Source organism: Corvus cornix, unplaced genomic scaffold, assembly GCF_000738735.6.
Source record: "Corvus cornix cornix isolate S_Up_H32 unplaced genomic scaffold, ASM73873v5 scaffold15, whole genome shotgun sequence".
In the NCBI taxonomy this organism is placed as follows: Eukaryota; Metazoa; Chordata; class Aves; order Passeriformes; family Corvidae; genus Corvus; species Corvus cornix.
This window is the reverse complement of record NW_024108683.1, coordinates 92,541-109,600: the sequence shown is the minus strand read 5'-3', so window position 1 is coordinate 109,600 and position 17,060 is coordinate 92,541. Positions and strand designations below refer to the sequence as shown.

General features: G+C 47.9%; 1 protein-coding gene across 1 annotated transcript; it reads right to left on the bottom strand.

Annotated features, from left to right (window-relative positions):
• Positions 1 to 2: 2 nt before the first annotated feature.
• LOC120412139 (IgGFc-binding protein-like) lies at positions 3 to 9,823 on the bottom strand (the record flags this gene model as incomplete). Its single annotated transcript, XM_039572476.1, has 6 exons — positions 9,637 to 9,823; positions 7,784 to 7,906; positions 5,635 to 5,679; positions 1,157 to 2,365; positions 744 to 1,078; positions 3 to 521 (listed from the first exon to the last, which is right to left on the bottom strand). Coding segments are annotated over exons 3-6 (2,106 nt in total), but the record flags the coding sequence as incomplete, so codon positions are not given.
• Between the last annotated feature and the right edge of the window lie 7,237 nt (positions 9,824 to 17,060).

The window sequence follows — 17,060 nt, the reverse complement described above, 5'->3', positions numbered from 1 at the left end:
CAGTCATCAGCATAGATCTGGAGGGCGTGGCACAGTGCATCGAGACGCCCCTCATTGGCACACAGGTCGTAGATACAGTTCTTCACATAGATATTGGGACTGACAGTGCCATGACATGACCGGAATGGCCCAGAGTGTTGGGACAGCATCCCACACCAGGTCTCTGCCTTGTATACCAGCACCTGCTGCCATCTGCACCGCCCACAGTCCCCAACGCAGGTGTCCTGGCAGTGGCCACTCTCACTGGTCACCTTCCAGCTCCGCCCCAGCTCCACAATATCCCACACCTGTTTCCCATCAGGAGTGAGAGCGTCATCTTGGGGGTCTCCATTGTTGTTCCCACACATCCCACAGACTTTTCCAGAAAGAGCAGCCGGAAGTTTGACCACCACATGATCATCCCAGTTGTAGAGGACCTTCAGGTTGAAACTCGATTGGATCAGCATGGATTTACCCTTCTGATGGATGCGGAGCTTCCCATGGGAGAGGGAGATGGGGAGGCGCGAGCGGTGGTTGTTCACCTGCAGGACAACAACAACCATCAAAACAACCAAACCCCATCAAAATAAGGCAATAAATGGAGTTTAAGAAGATCTGAAGTGTTTTTATGCAGGGGTTGCCTGCAAACCAGCAAATCCTTGAATTATTTAGGAAAAGACTCTCAAGATCATTGCTAAATACGTAATTTCAGTGAAATTCCAAAAAATTATTGGAATTTGGGAATTATGATGGTTTTTGCTTACCCTCACCATCCCATTCTCTGACCGGACTGCAGTGACAGTGATATTGTCAACATGAATGGTGATGGAGCCAATGGAAGAAACTTTGGAGTTCTCCTTTTCCTCCTTTTTGACCTCAACAGAGAAGGCAGGAAGGGTGGGATCGGGACTGCAGATGGTGGTCAAGGTGTAGGCACATGTTCCCATGAAATCAAAGGCTTTTCCATCAAAACTGCGGTAGTGTGGCCCACCAGCAAGCCAACAGGTAGAGAAGGTCTCCTGGATGCACTCTGGTTGTCCATCCACCATCTCACACCTCTCCTCACATACCAAATCCTCACAGGAGAGAGATGTGGGGGCTGAAAAAAAGGGGAAAACCCATGAATGGTCAACCAGAAAACAGCAGGGTGACACAACAATGGACTGACTGTACTCACTGGTGGCACAGAGCCCAGGGAAGCCATATCCAGTTTGACCCTGGAACCCAAACACCAGGAGCCCGATGGGCACCTGCAAGTTCTCAACACTCTGTGTTGTTGCGTGCACAGTGATGATGGCCCAGGAGAAATCTGTGCCAGGAATGGCCTGCCATGCCATGGTGTTGTCGGGCCGATGGTTGAGGGTGGTGTTGGCAGCAGCAGTGGTGGGTGCAACAAGGATGGCATGGTTATACTGGCCGGGCACGCTGCTGAAGCGGAATGCAGTGCAGTGGGCGGTGACAGGTGGGACAACAAGGAGGAAGGGATCTTGCCAAGACGACCCACTGAAGAAAAACACTACCTGTACTGCCACCACCGCACTGATGTACAGGTGTGAGTTAGGGTTCACCACGAACCTCTGCACCTCCCCTGCCGCCATGACCACAGTGGCATTCCTGCTCCCGGTGTTGTAGGTGATGGTGTTGTCCTCATCCGTCACCACGTACACAAAGTCAATGTCTGTCTGCAGTGGGTTGGGTGGCACCACGTAGTTCCTCCCCCACGCTGTTATCGGGAGGAGCTGCTCCACCACAAAGTCAAAGCCAGCAGACACCTTGACACAGGTGTGGCCACTGAGGACAGCCACAGGGCTGTCGGCCACCACGACTGTGCCAGTGAAGTCCTGGCTGCTCTGGAGCTGCAAGCTGTGGTAGGGCTGCAGGAACAGGCAGAGCACAGCGCCAGGGACGTAGGTGGCCCCAGCATAGTGGAAAGTGGCGGTGGTGGTTATGCTGACAGCAGTGGTGGCGGCGCCAGCGGCCACCACGAACTCAGTCAGGCCGTAAGTGTAGTTCCCAACAGGTGTCACCACGTAGTACCTGGTGCCCAGGCTCTCCACGGGCAGGAGGGCGGTGGCACCCACGGTGTAGCTCTTGGTGCTGACGGCCACCACGGAGATATCAGCGCTGGCCTGGACCACCAAGGTTTTATGGGAAGTGCGGCTTCCAGTGAGTTCCAGGTCAGCAGGGAGGGACAGGGGCACAGTGAGGTCCGGCCCCAGGGTGACGTTGCGGGTGACGGAGCCACCGCGGAGCATCACTGACACCTGGGTGTCGGTAGGGCCATAGGAGGTGAGCAGCAGCTGCAGGTACGCGCTGGGGGACTCGTCGTCATTCTGTGGGAACACGGCCAGGAACTCCCGGCCCCGGTAGCTGGCACTGGAGAGTGCTGGGAAAACGGGGGAAAAGGGGGCCTTGGTTAATTTTTATATTAACCAAGGGGGTTATATGAAGGCGGCCTTTGTATTTTTATATTGATACTTTTATATTCATTCCATATGTGTTTTATATAGAATTATAGGAGGAATTGTACTGAAATTACATTAAAGATATGACTGCAGTATCTAATTTATAGAGTCTATTTTTATATATAATCAAAATAGAAATTCTATTTACAGTTTATTATATTAATAAACAACATTTTAATAAAACTATAAATAATTCTATATAAATAGTAAACTCTTATTTATATGTTCTATTAACAAATTATTAATAATAATATACCAATGTGTTAACAATACGAAAGAATGTTGTATTATTAACTAATTATAATAAATACCATTCCTTAATATAACAATGTTATTAGATGTTTATATTACTAAATACTGTGTTATTGATATATTAATAGTACTATGTAATATACTTCAGTATATTACTACTTATTAGCACACTGATAATATATTAATAATATAGGACTCATATATCAGTAAAAATATGTTAATTACTTTTTTTAGCCTGTTATTATATTATTATATCTGTTATCCAGTATATAACTTATATAGTTTTCCATGTTATTATACAGATCTATTAATTATAACACTGTAATTTACAACTTACATTTAAATATATAGTAGTATTTTTTCTATGATTTTGTACTTATTTTTAATAGAAATACCAGCAAAGAATTAATCGAAACCAATAAATATTAAAAATAATTAAAGTAATATAATAATAACTGCTGTAGTTATTGAATTTATTTTCGTATTAATCCCAGTAGAAAACAAATTTACATGTTATTTTTATAATTATATACAACAGTAGATGCTTTATATTTTCTCTAAAAAAATTATACAGATAATGATTTAAAATAATTTTATTTCTTCTTTTCATAGAAATGGCTTGGAAAAAATGTTAAAAATCAAGGAAAAATAAACAATAAGGAACTAAATTAGAGCGGTAGAGAATATATTAGAGACCAGAACAGAATTAATATACCATTATATTATACTATATTGCATTATAATCTACCATTATATGTAATTAATATAACAATCATAATAGTGGATATTATATTATAACACAAAAGATAAATAATATATAATTATAGTACTAAATATAATATTCATAAATTACATGAAGTTATATTATAATACAGTAACATAAAGTCATTCATGTAATATAATGCAACTCTGTCACATTACATCGTAAAATAATCTAGAATGGTATATAATTCTATTTATAGTAATTTGTATCTATTCTATCTTTTATAATTACGTCTCAATAGATGTAGCTATATATAATAGCAATATATAGTGTGCTATATTAATAAATACACTAATATAAAATATGAATATAAAATATGTTACATGTTTTTATATTTCACATCTCTTGTACATCCATAAAAACTTTGAAATAATTTTATACTGAATTTTCACTAAAAAATGCAAATCAAGAATAATGATAATAACAACATAATTATAGCAGAATATATCATACGTTGTATTTTTATATAATTACAGTAGAGATTATATTATACATTCATATATAACTATTGTAGTGTATAAATATAATTAATATATCCACAACATATAAAAATATAGATAAGTATTAATAACCAATTAATGTCCTATTAATCAATACTATGTTCTTCAATTACACTATTTAATGTCATTATTAGCCAACTAACATTTTAAGTATTTTGTACAAGTTAAAATGTATGTAGATAAATATAGATAAATATAGATAAATATAGATAAATATAGATAAATATAGATAAATACAGATAAATATATAAAAGGGAAAGTAAACAAATAAAAGATACTTTGAAAGGATCAAAAATAGATTTTTGAGGATTTTTTTAATGCTCCAAAACAACAAAAAAGACCTTTTTTGCCCCAAAACAGGTTTAAAAGAGTGGGTTTCTTCTGAAGGAAGCTTTGAGATCGCTGGGGGAAAACCACATGAAAACGTGATAAAACTTTATTAAAACTCAGTATATATATGAAAAGTTCACTATAAGAATTTGTTTTAAATTTTAAAAATTGGGAAATGGGGATGTTGGGTAAAAAAAGATAATTCTGGTGATTTTTTCTGAAAAAAATGGAATTTGAGTGTTTCGGGGAAAAATAGGGAAAAATGAGCTTTGACTGTGAATAAAAAATAAGATTAAAGGGGGCTTTCTGAATAATATATAAAAAAGGGGTTTTCTTAAAAGGGGGGATTTTGAAGAAAAGCCAAAAGGGAAATAAGCAATTGGGATTTTAAAAATTAAATGTGAGTGAATGAGGTTTTTTTCTTTAAAAATGCCCCAAACCTAAAACAGAGTTCAAGAGGGCTTTGTTTCCCCTAATAAATAATTTTTTTTAAAAATTTTTAAAAAGGAATAAACAAGAAAATATTAAGGGATTAAAAGAGTTTTGTTTAAAACACTACAAAAAATTGGGTTGATAAGAGGTTTTCATGAAAATTAGAAAAAGGTCAGGAAAATAAGGAATAAAAGGTTATTTTTTCCCTAAAGAACCAACTTTTTTTATTAAAATAGAGGAAATAAAAGGACTTTTTTCATTAAAAAACTTTTCAAAATAGACCTTTTTTTCCTGAAAAAACCCCACAATTCCAGCATATAGATCTTGGGGTTTTTTCCTGGTAAAACACTAAAACTGATCATGTTAGCTCCAAAACAAACAACAAATAACAAAAAACCACAAACAAAACAACAACAAAAACCAACAAAAAAAAAAAAACCAACAAAAAAACAACCAAAAAACCGACAAAAAAACCAACAAAAAAAACCCAACAAAAAAACCAACCAAAAAAACAACAAAAAAACCAACCAAAAAAACAACAAAAAAGCAACCACTACAAAAAAGTAACCCCAAATAACCAGGAAAAGTGCACTTTTTTTTCAGTGAAAGTGAGCAAAAAGGGGATTTTTCCATGAAAATTAATGGGGGTTCATGAGAAAAAAAAACCCACAAAAAATGATTCTAAGGGCTTTTGTATTAAAAAAAAAATATTTTTAAAGGGTTTTTTTGGTTAAAATTAATAAATTTGCAGCTGAGAGTTTGCTGGAGGAAATGCAAAATGAGGGAAGAAGGGAATTTTTGGGCAAAAAAGCCCAGGGATTCAGGATTTCATTTTCTGTGCTAAAAAGCCTGGAAATAAGTACAAAATCCAGGAAATCTGGGATTTTGTGTGGAAAACCAGGATTTTGCTTACCACAGAAGGGAAGGAGGAGCCACCAGATCCCATCCTGTGCCATCACTGTGAAAAACACCCAAGATCACTAAAAATTTCTGTTTTATCAGAAAAACCCATGTGAGCCCTGAGGTATCTCCAGAACCCTCAAATAACCCCCAAATTACCCCCAAATGCCTTTCATTACCCCAAAGTGCCTTTTTTCACCCCATGGAAACCTCTTGAGGTTTATTTTGGCCCCCACTGCTCCCAAATCCACCCCAAAACCTTCCAAACTCTACAAACTTTGTCCAAAATTCCCCAAATTTGGGTCAAAATGGGGGTTTTTTTTACCAATTCCCCCATTTTGGATCAAAGTATTTTCCCCCCAATCCCCCCAGTGTGGATCAAAATGGAATTAAACAGCTGAAGCAACCATCCCTCCCCCCATCCTCCCCCCCACCTTGAGGCCACGTCAGAGTCCCCACCTCTATCAGATTCACTCCAAAACCAGATGAATTTAAACCCAAATCACCTAGATTTGTGTCAAAATGGGGTTAAAATGCTGGCACAGCCCTCCTGACAACCCCTCCCTTTGATGCCACCTCAATACCCCATTTCCACCAAATCCACACTAAAACTTTATGGAAAGGGTGAATTTTGCCCCAGATCCCCTCCGTTTGGGTCAAAATGGGGGGGTTTTTGCCCAACATCCCCCAAATTTGGATCAAAATGGGGCTCAACATCCAGGACAACCCTTCACTCACCTTGTCCCACTCAAACCCTCCCAAATGCTCAATTTGCCCTCAAACAGGGGGAAATAAACCACCAAAAATTGGGCATGATGAGGGGAAAAACCTGAAATTTGGGGGGAAAGTGAACAAAAAGGGAAAACCCCTGAGATTTGGGGGGGAAATGGGAAAAAAAAAAAGAAATTTGGACACAAAAAGTGTTTAAAATCCAACATTTGGGAAGAAAAAGGGTTAAAATCATGAAGCTTGTAGGGGAAAAGAGGGCAAAAGACACAAAACTGGGGAGGGGGAAAGAGTAAAGAATCTGAAATCTGGGCAGAAAAAATCCTCAATTTCTGCCCATCCCCAAACAATGAGGAAAACCAGGAAAAAACAGGGAATGAAGCGTCCCCAGTCGTCCCCCACTCACCAGCCCCTCAGCTCCTGAATTCCCAGAACTCTGCAGACACAGAGTGTTTGTCCCAAAATCACTCTTTTTATACCTAAATGGGCCTCGGCTACAGCCTCCTGGCATGGCTTCCTGGGGGCGGATTTGGGCCCAAACCTGCAGATTTGGGCAGATTCAGCAGAATTTCAGGATGGGAGGAGGGGCCGGGGGCATGACCCACAGTTCCCGAGAATTTGGGAACTGGCAGCTGGATCCTGTCACTGATGGGACGTGACGGGAGTGGAACTCACAGGGATGTCACGGCAGGTGTGAGTGCCACAGGGATGTTGTGACAGGTGGGGTACCCTGGGCGATCCTGCCAAATTCCCTGAACTCCCAGAATCGCTGCCCCCACGGTGCCCTCTGGCCCCATGATCCCGGGGGAAGGACAGACCCAAATCCGGATGTTTTTTACCCAAAATTAATGATCCGAGACCCAGCGGGGAATTCCGGGGAATGGGAAATTCTGGCCCAAGTGCCTGAAAAAGCTGAAGAAAACCAGCTGGAGCCAGGAGAGACGATGGAAAACAGGGAATTAAAGGGCTTCTGCCTTAAAATGAAGACATAAAAATGAGGAATCCCTGAACCCCACAGAGATCCACAAAAATGTCCAGAGACAGGGACCCCCCCAAACCCAGCCAGGGACCCCAAAAGCCACATGGGGATGCCCCAAAACTACCCAGGCATACTCTCAGCCCTCTGAACCCCCAAACCACAAGGTCCCTGCAGAGAGATGGGGGTCCCCGGGGCTGTTGGGGGTCCCTGGAAGGGTTTTGGGGTTCCTGATAAATGACACGGAGAAGAGAAATTTTCAGTTCCCCTGAAGGTGCTGGATGGAGCTTAAAGACTAACTGCAAAAAAGATGAAAGGATGTAAAGGTATGCACACAGGATCACAAGCATAGCTGGAACCAGTGGACAAATAGTTAATGAGGAATACAGTGGGGTTTTGGCAAGTTATGTAACAAGAAGCAACTGCGCATGGCCACAGAAAAAGTTCAAGGAAAGGTCACCTGTAATATGGAAGCATTCAGTGAATATGACCACCAGAGACCCCTTCGTGGTTCCTCCAGGACCATACCCTGTTGTAGTTTCACCGCACACATCAGATTAAAGGAGAAATCCCTCAGTGTGTCCTGCGCGGATAAAGAATGCCTGCTTTCTAATGCTGCAAATTGTGTTAGAAAGTTTCTTTTCCAACCAATTTTGGTATGATTCCCTTGGACGGGCTTACGGATGTAAGGGGAGCTGAGAGAGTCCTGTCGGGGCTTGGGGGTCCCTGGGAGGGTTTGGGGTTTCTAGAGGAGATGTGGGGGGTCTGTGGGGGAGACTGGGGGTCTCTGTCAGCGGGATCCCAGCTCTCTGCCACTTTCAGAGAGGGGCTCCCCACCCAGGACCTCTCAAACCACATGGGGACCCCTTCGACCCTCCTGGACCGCCAAATCCCCTCTAAGACGCCCACAACCACACCAGCCGCCGTCCCCCCCCAAACCCTCTCCTGGGGATCCCCAACAACCTCCCTGGGACCCTCAAAACCATCTCAGTGAGCCCCAAACCTCCCTGGGCATCCCTCTGTGCCCCCTGACCCGCAAACCCCTCCAAGGTTCCCCCCATTTATACTCCAGGGACTCCCTCAGTCCCTCCAGAGCCCCCAAACCCCTCCAGGGAATCCCCACATCCTCTCCAGGAACCCCAAAGCCCTCTCAGGGACCCCACCCCTCCCCCGCCGCGCTCGGCGCCGCCGCTTCCCGCCTTCCCCTTCCCCCGCCTCCCATTGGCCGCAGCGCCCGCCCGTCCCCGTCCTCAACCAATCAGCGCCCGAGCTCGGAGCGCTGGGGCGGAGCCAAGCGAGAGCGCGGGCGATGGAGCGGGTGAGGCCTGAGGGGTCTGGAGGGGACCGAGGCGGGGACGTGAGGGATCCCGGGGGGGAATTTGGGGGGTTCGAGGGGGCCCCGCGTCACTCCCCGCATCCCCCCCCGCAGACGCTCAGTCTGGAGCAACGAACGGAGCGGCTGGTGCAAAGGAGGTGGGAGAGCAGCCCGGCCTCGAGTGCCCCTCGAGATCCCCAAGTGCGCCCAGGTGACCCTGGGGACCCACAGTCTGCTCCCTCGTTCCCTAAGTGTTGCCCCGGACTCCAAGGGCTACCCAGACCCCCAAATACCGCCCCAGACCCCCTAAGTGCCTCCCAGTTCCCTCCCCTGCCCCAGGTGATCCCCAAGAGTGCCCCGGGGACCCCCAACTACCCCACCCGATCCCAAGCGATGCCCCAGGCCCCCCATTCTGCCCGTAAGCGCGCCCCCGCAGGCCCTGAAATGCCGTCCGGGACCACCAGCCCCGCGGGGGGCAGTGCAGGGCCAGCATTTCGGGGGTCCTCCCTCCTCCCCAACCCTCTCCGCCCCCTCCAGCCAGGCCCTGCTCAGCACCCGCCCCCGCGGGCCAACAAAGGGCGAAGCCTCCGTTTGGCTCCGCCCCCTCCAGATCCACCCTCGGCGACCCCCTCGTCCAGTGGCGCTTGAGGCGGTGCCAAAGGGAGGAGCCGGCGCTGGACGCGCCCTCGGCGGGCAGGGCCCTGCCGGGCTCTGCCGCTCCCCAGGGCGCCCTGCAGGGGGTGCCACGGGGGAGGTCACATGACCCCCCCGGGGCCGTGCAGGGGGCCGTGCCCTGGGGGCCACGTGATCCCCCCGGGGGTCACTGGCCAATCAGGAGGCACCTCTGCACGCCCCTGCGCCAGGGGGCGCCTTCAGCGCAGGCCGGCTCCCAGGAGCCCTTGCGGCGGGAGCCCTGTTGGAGGCCGCCCGGCTCCCGCGGGCCCTCTGGGCAACGGGGAGCGGCCCTCTGGGTGCTCGGCAGGGGGCGCTGTACTCACAGTCACGTGACTCCCGCGAGGCCCTGTCGCCAGTCGGCCGCAGCTGCTGGGCATCTCTGCACCAGGGGGCGCCACCCTGTGGGAAGCGAGAGTCCCATGAGCCTTTGCGGCAGGAGCCATGTTGGGGGTCACCTGACTGCCTCGAGGCTCTGCGGTGTGCGCCACCTTTGCGGCCACGTGACTCCCAGGATGCCCTGCGGCCCGCAAGGGAGGCGCTTCCCGAGCCCCTGCGCCGGGGGGGGGCCGGGCTTCAGGTCACGTGAGCCCCGTGAGGCGCCGCAGCCAATCAGGAGCAGTGCCCGTGATGCCCTGCAGGGGGCGCCGCTGCAGCAGCCGCTGGGTGAGAGAGCAGAGGAGCCCCGCGCGGGCCAGGGGGCGTTTGTGGGTGGGGGTCACCTGGGGGCCACGGGGATACTTCTTGGGACTGCAGGGCACTTGTAGGCCAGGGCAGTCACTTGTGGGGCTGCAGGGCACTTGCGGGGCTGGGGGGGGGGGGGGGGGGGGGGGCAGTTCTGGGTCAGGGGTTCACTTGAGGGGCTGGGGGGGACACTTGTGGGCATGGGGGTCGCTTGAGGGACTGAGGCACCACTTGTGGGTTGGGGAGGCACTTCTGGGTCAGGAAGTCCACTTTGTGGGGCTGGGGGAACACTTGTGGTACTTGCCACCCCCTGTGACACGGAGGCCCCCCCAGGCTGTTTGGGGGACCCCCTCCTCTGGATGCTGCGATGCCACCGCCGAGCCATAAGGGGACGGCTTCGGTAGGACGCTCCCATCCCCAAGTTTTAGGGGTCTGCCCCTGCGCCTCCGCCAGGTCCCCCTAACCCCCCGTTTGTTCTCCCTTCTCCCCCCAGGGCCATCGAGACCCTCCTGGAACCCCCACCAGGGCGCCTCCAACCCATGGTGGGTTCAATAAAGCAGTGACACCCCAAAATTGCACCAGGGAGGTGGGCAGACCCCCAAAATCCCCTCCCTTTCCTCCCCCACCTTTGGCGTTGCTCCCAAACCCCTCTCCCCCCATATGGCTCCAAGAGCATTTGGGGGATTCTGGGGCTCAAAAGAGGGTGTTGGTCGGGTGCTGGACGTCTCTAGGGGGTCCAGGAGGGTGTGTGGGGTGTTTGCAGGGGCTCTGAGGCTGCCCAAAGGGGTTTGGGGGTGTATGGGGAGCGCCGGAAATCGGGAGTGGTTGGGAGGGGCACTGGGTGTCTATAGGGGGTCCAGAAGAGCTCTATGGGGTTGGGGGATGTCTGTGGAAGTTGTTTGGGGGTCCAGGAAGGAGTTTGGGGGACCCTTGGGCTTTGGGGGGGTGGGGAGGGGGGGAGTCTTTAACTGTCCTGGGGTCTGTGGGATGTTTTGGGAGGCCCAGGAAAGGGCTGGGGGCTTTGTGGGGACGAGGGGCGGACACTGTGGCGTCTGGGGGGGTTGCTGGGCGTATCGGGCAGGGGAACCCCCAAACCCGTGTGGGGCGGCTCACCTGGCTTCTTCATCTTCACGGCCAACGTGGCGCCGGGGGGTTCTGGTGTCCCCCTGCCCCCGAGGGGGCTGCGGGGGGTCATGGGGGGCGTCAGAAACCAGCCCCCAAATCCCTCGGGCCCTGCCGCCTTCCATTGGCCGTCGCGCCCGCCCGTCCTCGCTCTGAGCCAATCGGCGCCCGAGAACGCGGCGTTGGGGGCGGTGCCCCGGTTCCGCGCCAGTTTACTCACTTCCCGGACTACAAGTCCCGAAATGCCTCGGGGCGCCGTAACGCGCCTGTAGAGCCGGGACTGCGGCTCCCGTCATGCTCCGCGGTTCCCGTCATGCTCCGCGGCCCCCGAGAGCCCGGTCGGGGCCGGGAGTGCCCCCAAGTGCTTCCCTGAGCCGTAAGTGCCCCCAGATGTCCCCCTCCTGATCCTCAAGTGCCCTCCGCGATCCCTAAGCCTGCCCGCCCCCGGTCCCTTACTGGCCCCCAAAATGCCCTCTATATGTCCCCTCGGACCCCCAAGTGCACTCCAGTTGCCTCCCCGACCCCTAAGTGCCCCTCCAGACCCTTAAGTGATCCCGCAAGCACCCCCAACTGCCCTCCAAGGGCCCGTCAAGCGCCCCGGGGAATCGGTGCGATGACAACGATGTGAGAAAGAGCCTGACCCTATCGCAGTATCGGCAACAGTTCAGCCTTTAATTAAAATTTGAATTAAAACTGCAGTTGCCCATGTGGGGGATGGACAAGCCCCCCACCTCTTCGTGCCGCTCCCATGCTCCCTCTTGGAGCCAGGGAAATTGCAGGAAAAGCATTCCTGCGTGTTGCGTACATAAAAAATTTCATGGGAGTCGGGAACAATCTGTGTGGTGAGCTTCCTGGACAGGTGGAGATCAAATCCTGCCACGTGAAGGAGAGGTTGAGAGGACTTTGGGGACCTGCAGTATACATTCTATAGCCCCGCCCCCCAAAACCCCAGAGACCCCCACCATCCCCTACATACTCCCCCAAACTCCCCACTAGACCCCAAATACCCTTGGAGTCCCCTCAAAATACCCCAGAGACCCCCCCCCCCCCCCTCCGAACACCCTATATACCGTCAGGGCCCTCCCAAACTCCCTCTAAAACCCCTGAGGCCCCCTGAAACAACCCATAGATCTGCCCAAATGCCCAGCACTCCCCCGAGCCCCCCAAAAGGGGCTACCCCAGATGGCCACAGCTAGGCAGGGACTGCCTGAGCCAGTTTTTGGGCTGATATGTATGTAGGTAGGGGACAGGATGGAGGGTGAGGGTTTTCACCTGCCAGAGGGCAAGGTAAGATGGGATATTGGGAAGAAATTCCTCCCTGTGAGCGTGGTGACACCCTGGCACAGGGTGCCCAGAGAAGCTGTGGCTGCTCCATCCCTGGAAGTGTCCAAGGCCAGGTTGGACAGGGCTTGGAGCAACTTGGGATGGTGGAAGGTGTCCCTGCCCATGGCAGGGGGTGCATTGAGATGACCTTTGAAGTCCCTTCCAACCCAAACCAGCCTGGCATGCTAAAACTGGTGGAGGTTTGGGGTGGGTGACCTTGGCTGACCCCGGGCGCCCCCCTCCAGGCTGCTCCATCACTCACGCTTCAGGAAGAGACAGGAAGAGAAAACCTGATGAAAAAGCTCCTGGGGGAAATGGGTTGGAGGGGTGTCAGTCCCTCAGGAGCTGCTCCAGGTCCCTTTCCATGGGGTGAGTCCCTCAGGTGGAGGCACTTGGGGCACAGAGGCAGCATCTGCCTCACTCTGTTCTTCTCCAGGGCTGCAGGGGAATCTCTGCTCTGGCACCTGCAGCACCTCCTCACCTGGGGATCTGCTCGGGAGGAGAGACAACAGCAGTGAAAGGGACTTGGCACCAAAGGAGGCATCAGCAGAGCAAGAAACATTTCCCAAGCTCTAGCTGGTGTCAGGTGAACTCAGACGAGAGATCAGGTGGGTTTGGTTTTAACCAGAAAGTGAATTTAAGAGTAAATCATGGATTTCCTCCTGTGTCAGGGAATTCTCTGGAACATGGATTTGCTGCTTTAAAATGTTGGTTTACTTTCCATAATTCATCTGGGCTGTGTTATGCAAGAGGTCAGTGTTTCACCTTTTATAAATAAAGAGCTGATGGTGATGATGATGATGATGATGATGATACTGATACTTATTTAGGCTCCCTTGCAGCACATCTGCAAGGCAGGGACTTTGCTCTCAAGACTTCAATGATGCAGAATTTACCCTTCCTTTGCTCACAATTTTCCCTCTGCTGAGCTACTCCCAGTGAGTGTCACTTGGAAAGGAGAGGCTTCCTCCACCCTTAGTGTGGGGAGATTTACTCCCTTAGTCAGTGCCCAGGAAAGCTGAGACCTTTGTGCCCAATTTGTCTGTCACCATCCCATTAGGGGAACTCTGCATTGAGCCACCCTGCTGGATCAGGTGGCGTTTGACTGAGTCAGGGAGACACCAACAGCACAAGGGAGAGCCCTCAGCAGCTCTTCCCCTTTATTGGAGTGTGTTCCCTGCTGCCAGCAACTGCCAGTGCCCGGGAAGGATTCACACTGACAGTTAATGGAATAACTCTCTTTATTAATATAAAATTGTGACAGGTTCAGGTTTGAAGGTAGTTGATGATAGTGTCTGATTGCAAAAATATATTTGAAGGAATGTAACTACAAGCTTTAATCCCCAAGAAAATGTTCAGAACACACAGAGTATAATTCTTACCCAATAGGTATGCCTATGGGGGAGAAGACCAGTTTAGCCTCTTGCCTGATCCCAGCAGTTACGATGGAGTCTTCCCCAACTTTTACCCCATCCTCAACTTACTTTTATAGAATTTCCTTGTGTTTAGGTGGAGCTTGAGTAACTCAAGTCAATATCTACCTGTGTTACTGATGGGTGTAAAATTCTCTCACTTTGCTTTTAAAGATGCAGTCAAAAAGAACACAGAGCTTGTGCCCAAGTGACAGGGGAGTTGAACCTTGGGGGCAGGTACCTTTGGGATGGAGGTGTGTTAATATTAGGCTTTAATGAAGCAAGTTCTTATAAGGAGAGGGATTTTGCCACAGTTGCTGGTTCTGCAGCAGGACATCTTCCCCTATCTCACCTGGCTGACAGGTGGAATGTGGTTTACCAGCTGCAAAGCACCACTGAGTTCCCGTCCCTGCAAAGATTTCCACAGAGGCTGGCCCTGGTGTCTCCGCTCTGTCCCACCCTCCATTCCATCCCCCTCAGCAGGTGTGTGTGGATGGGGAATCGTTTTGGAATAGGTTTCAAGTCCTGCCAACTACATTCCATCCAGGGAGCAGCAGCTGTGATTTTACCCTATAATTTCCATACGGTTGTAACTCCCGTTAAGATGCCAATATAACTCCTCAGTTTCCTCTGATTGTGTCTTCAGTTACCTGTCTACAGGGTCTCCAGTCATTTTCCCACATAATCCACCCCATGATTATAGTCACTCGAACTTCACAATATCCAAACAGAGTTTGAGAATATTTCATGCTTTGGTTTAGTACAGTTGTAGTGCATGGGTGGTTTAGTATTAGTGAGGGTAGTCAGTAAGTTTCATATTAATTAATTAATTATTAATTAATATTCATATTAATTGTTTCATAATCATCCAAACTTTAACATACAATGCAATTATTAGAACAAAAAGCAAAAGGGTTGCTATCAATAAAATGCCAACAGGGTGAAGCATTCATCTGAAAATTCCAGTAGCTGTAGGTGACCATCCAAAAAGAGTGTTTCACCTTCAGTGTTCTCCATCTTTCTTCACCATCACGCGATGTATGTCTTCCATGTCATGATGGACGGTAGCCAAAGTCTTCTGCCCATTCTCTTGAGCTTGTTTCAGCAAGCGTCTCAGGTCTGCATGTTGTAACAGTTCCTTTACCAGTGTGAGGTTCATAACAATTGGCGTAGGCTGTAAATCTTGAATCAGAGTGTAGTTAGATTGCAAAAATTGATAGGATGTAATGGGAGCTAGATAACTAAAATCTCATCCTGTAAACAAGTACAAATATTAGTGATTACTTGTATCTACAATAGGGTTATCTACAAATAAAAAATTGCAAGAGGTTCTCATGCAAATGCATCCTTTACCAGTATACACAAGTACTGCTTCCAGGTTTTCATTGGGACGAATCTCAAAATGACAAACATTTTGCTCAGTGTTGAGACAAATGTCTTGGGCCTTGATGGTGTTTGACACTGATCGTGCCGTAATCAAACCTCTCCTGATGGGAGAGTTTTTAAAGTCCTTGCCAGGAGTTCCAGAGACGAACGGGACTCTCAGTCTTCGCTGCTTCTTGATAGTTGTTTATTAAGTCTTATCAGAGAAATAGAGCCACTAGCATGACCCAGACACAGCACAAAGCAGGGAATGCAGGAGAGAGCCCAATTATCAATATTTACACAGTCTTTTTAAAGGTAAATTAACCAATGGTTACTAAAAGCGTACATTATTTTTACTTTTCTACCAATTATTTAGTAACACAGCCAGGAATTGCGGAATTCTTTGTCCAATCATCTCAAACTATTTTTACTGCAGAATATGGAGTAGGAGAAGAAGAAGGTCTGGAGAACAACAACAATCCTCCATTTTGATGTTTTTTGCTTTTATCTATTTACTACATTAACAAGCCCAAAACCTCTAAATTTTTCACCCTGTGACAATCTTACATAGTAGTCTATCACCTAATTTACACTAGTGTAGTTTCTAGTTCTTTTCTAAGAGTAGGCAGTTTTTTCCAAGGGCAGAGGTCAAAAACAGTGTTGTTCAGGGGGATGAAACCCCTCAAAACAGAGAAATATTCTCTGCACTCTGGGTTCCCACAGTGTTACTTTCGCAAATGAATCCTTGTTGCTCCCGCACAATGCATGCGTTGATATTGACAGTTTGCCATTGATTTCCATCTTTTTAGGCCTATAATCTATGCTCCAGAGAATAGAGTACAGTCCCATCATGATTTAAACCTAATGCAATGATTGGGTATATCTCATACACCAAAGCATTGCATATTGTTAACATGAAAGCTGTGGCTGTGCTGCTGATGGGGTCATAGGTAAAATTTACTAGGTACTACCAGGATTGGAATTTCCTTTCAAATTTAATCACATTGTCCCAAATTAGCTTTTGAATTTCAGTGGGTAAGGTGCCTTCTTTTCCTTCCCCTATGACTGCAGCTGTCATTGATTGAATTCACAGATGAGCTTGAATACAACTAAACACCAAAGAGATATTAGTTTAACTACACTAAGTGCATCTATGATCAACTAATGGTCCTTTTCATAATTCTCTCCCTCTCCCCAGGTAATATATCTGTCAGAAGCCATTGATTAATTCCCAAAGCCAAAAGGGAAGATCATAGAGGGTGTTGCAATTTATTTAAGTCATTGTTAATTGTGACTAGTTTGTTTATTATTACTTCAGACTCTACGCTATTTAGAACTCCCAATCCCGTTCCCAGGATGCCAGTCACATCCATCCTGGTTCACATGGATGAAGTGAGAACTCATGTACACAACCATCCCGCATAAGAAGTTTTCAGGAATGGTGAGCAAGCTGGTTGGATTGTGGAAACATTATCCTGCATTAACAGCTTAACTCATCTGAGAGACCATGTTGGGTTAAATAACACTTGCTGTTGACCTGTATATTTTATTAAGGACCAATGTTATAGATGTGAGGAGACAGTTTGATAGAAGGTGGAGTTGTTGGAGGCTGAGTGTTTTCTTCAACAACAATTTAGAATTTGTTTTCTTCAACAACAATTTAGAATTGAAGGCCCAAGATCGATCGAGAGTTGGGGTCTGTCCAGAGACACATTACAAGTGTTGGATGGAGTATTCTAAATGAGTGTGCCAGCACTCATGCTTAAAAGAGCAGGTATATATGCTGTTTTTCCCTTTGGCATAATTTACACCACCTTTTCCTTCAACATAGTTTATAACAATGT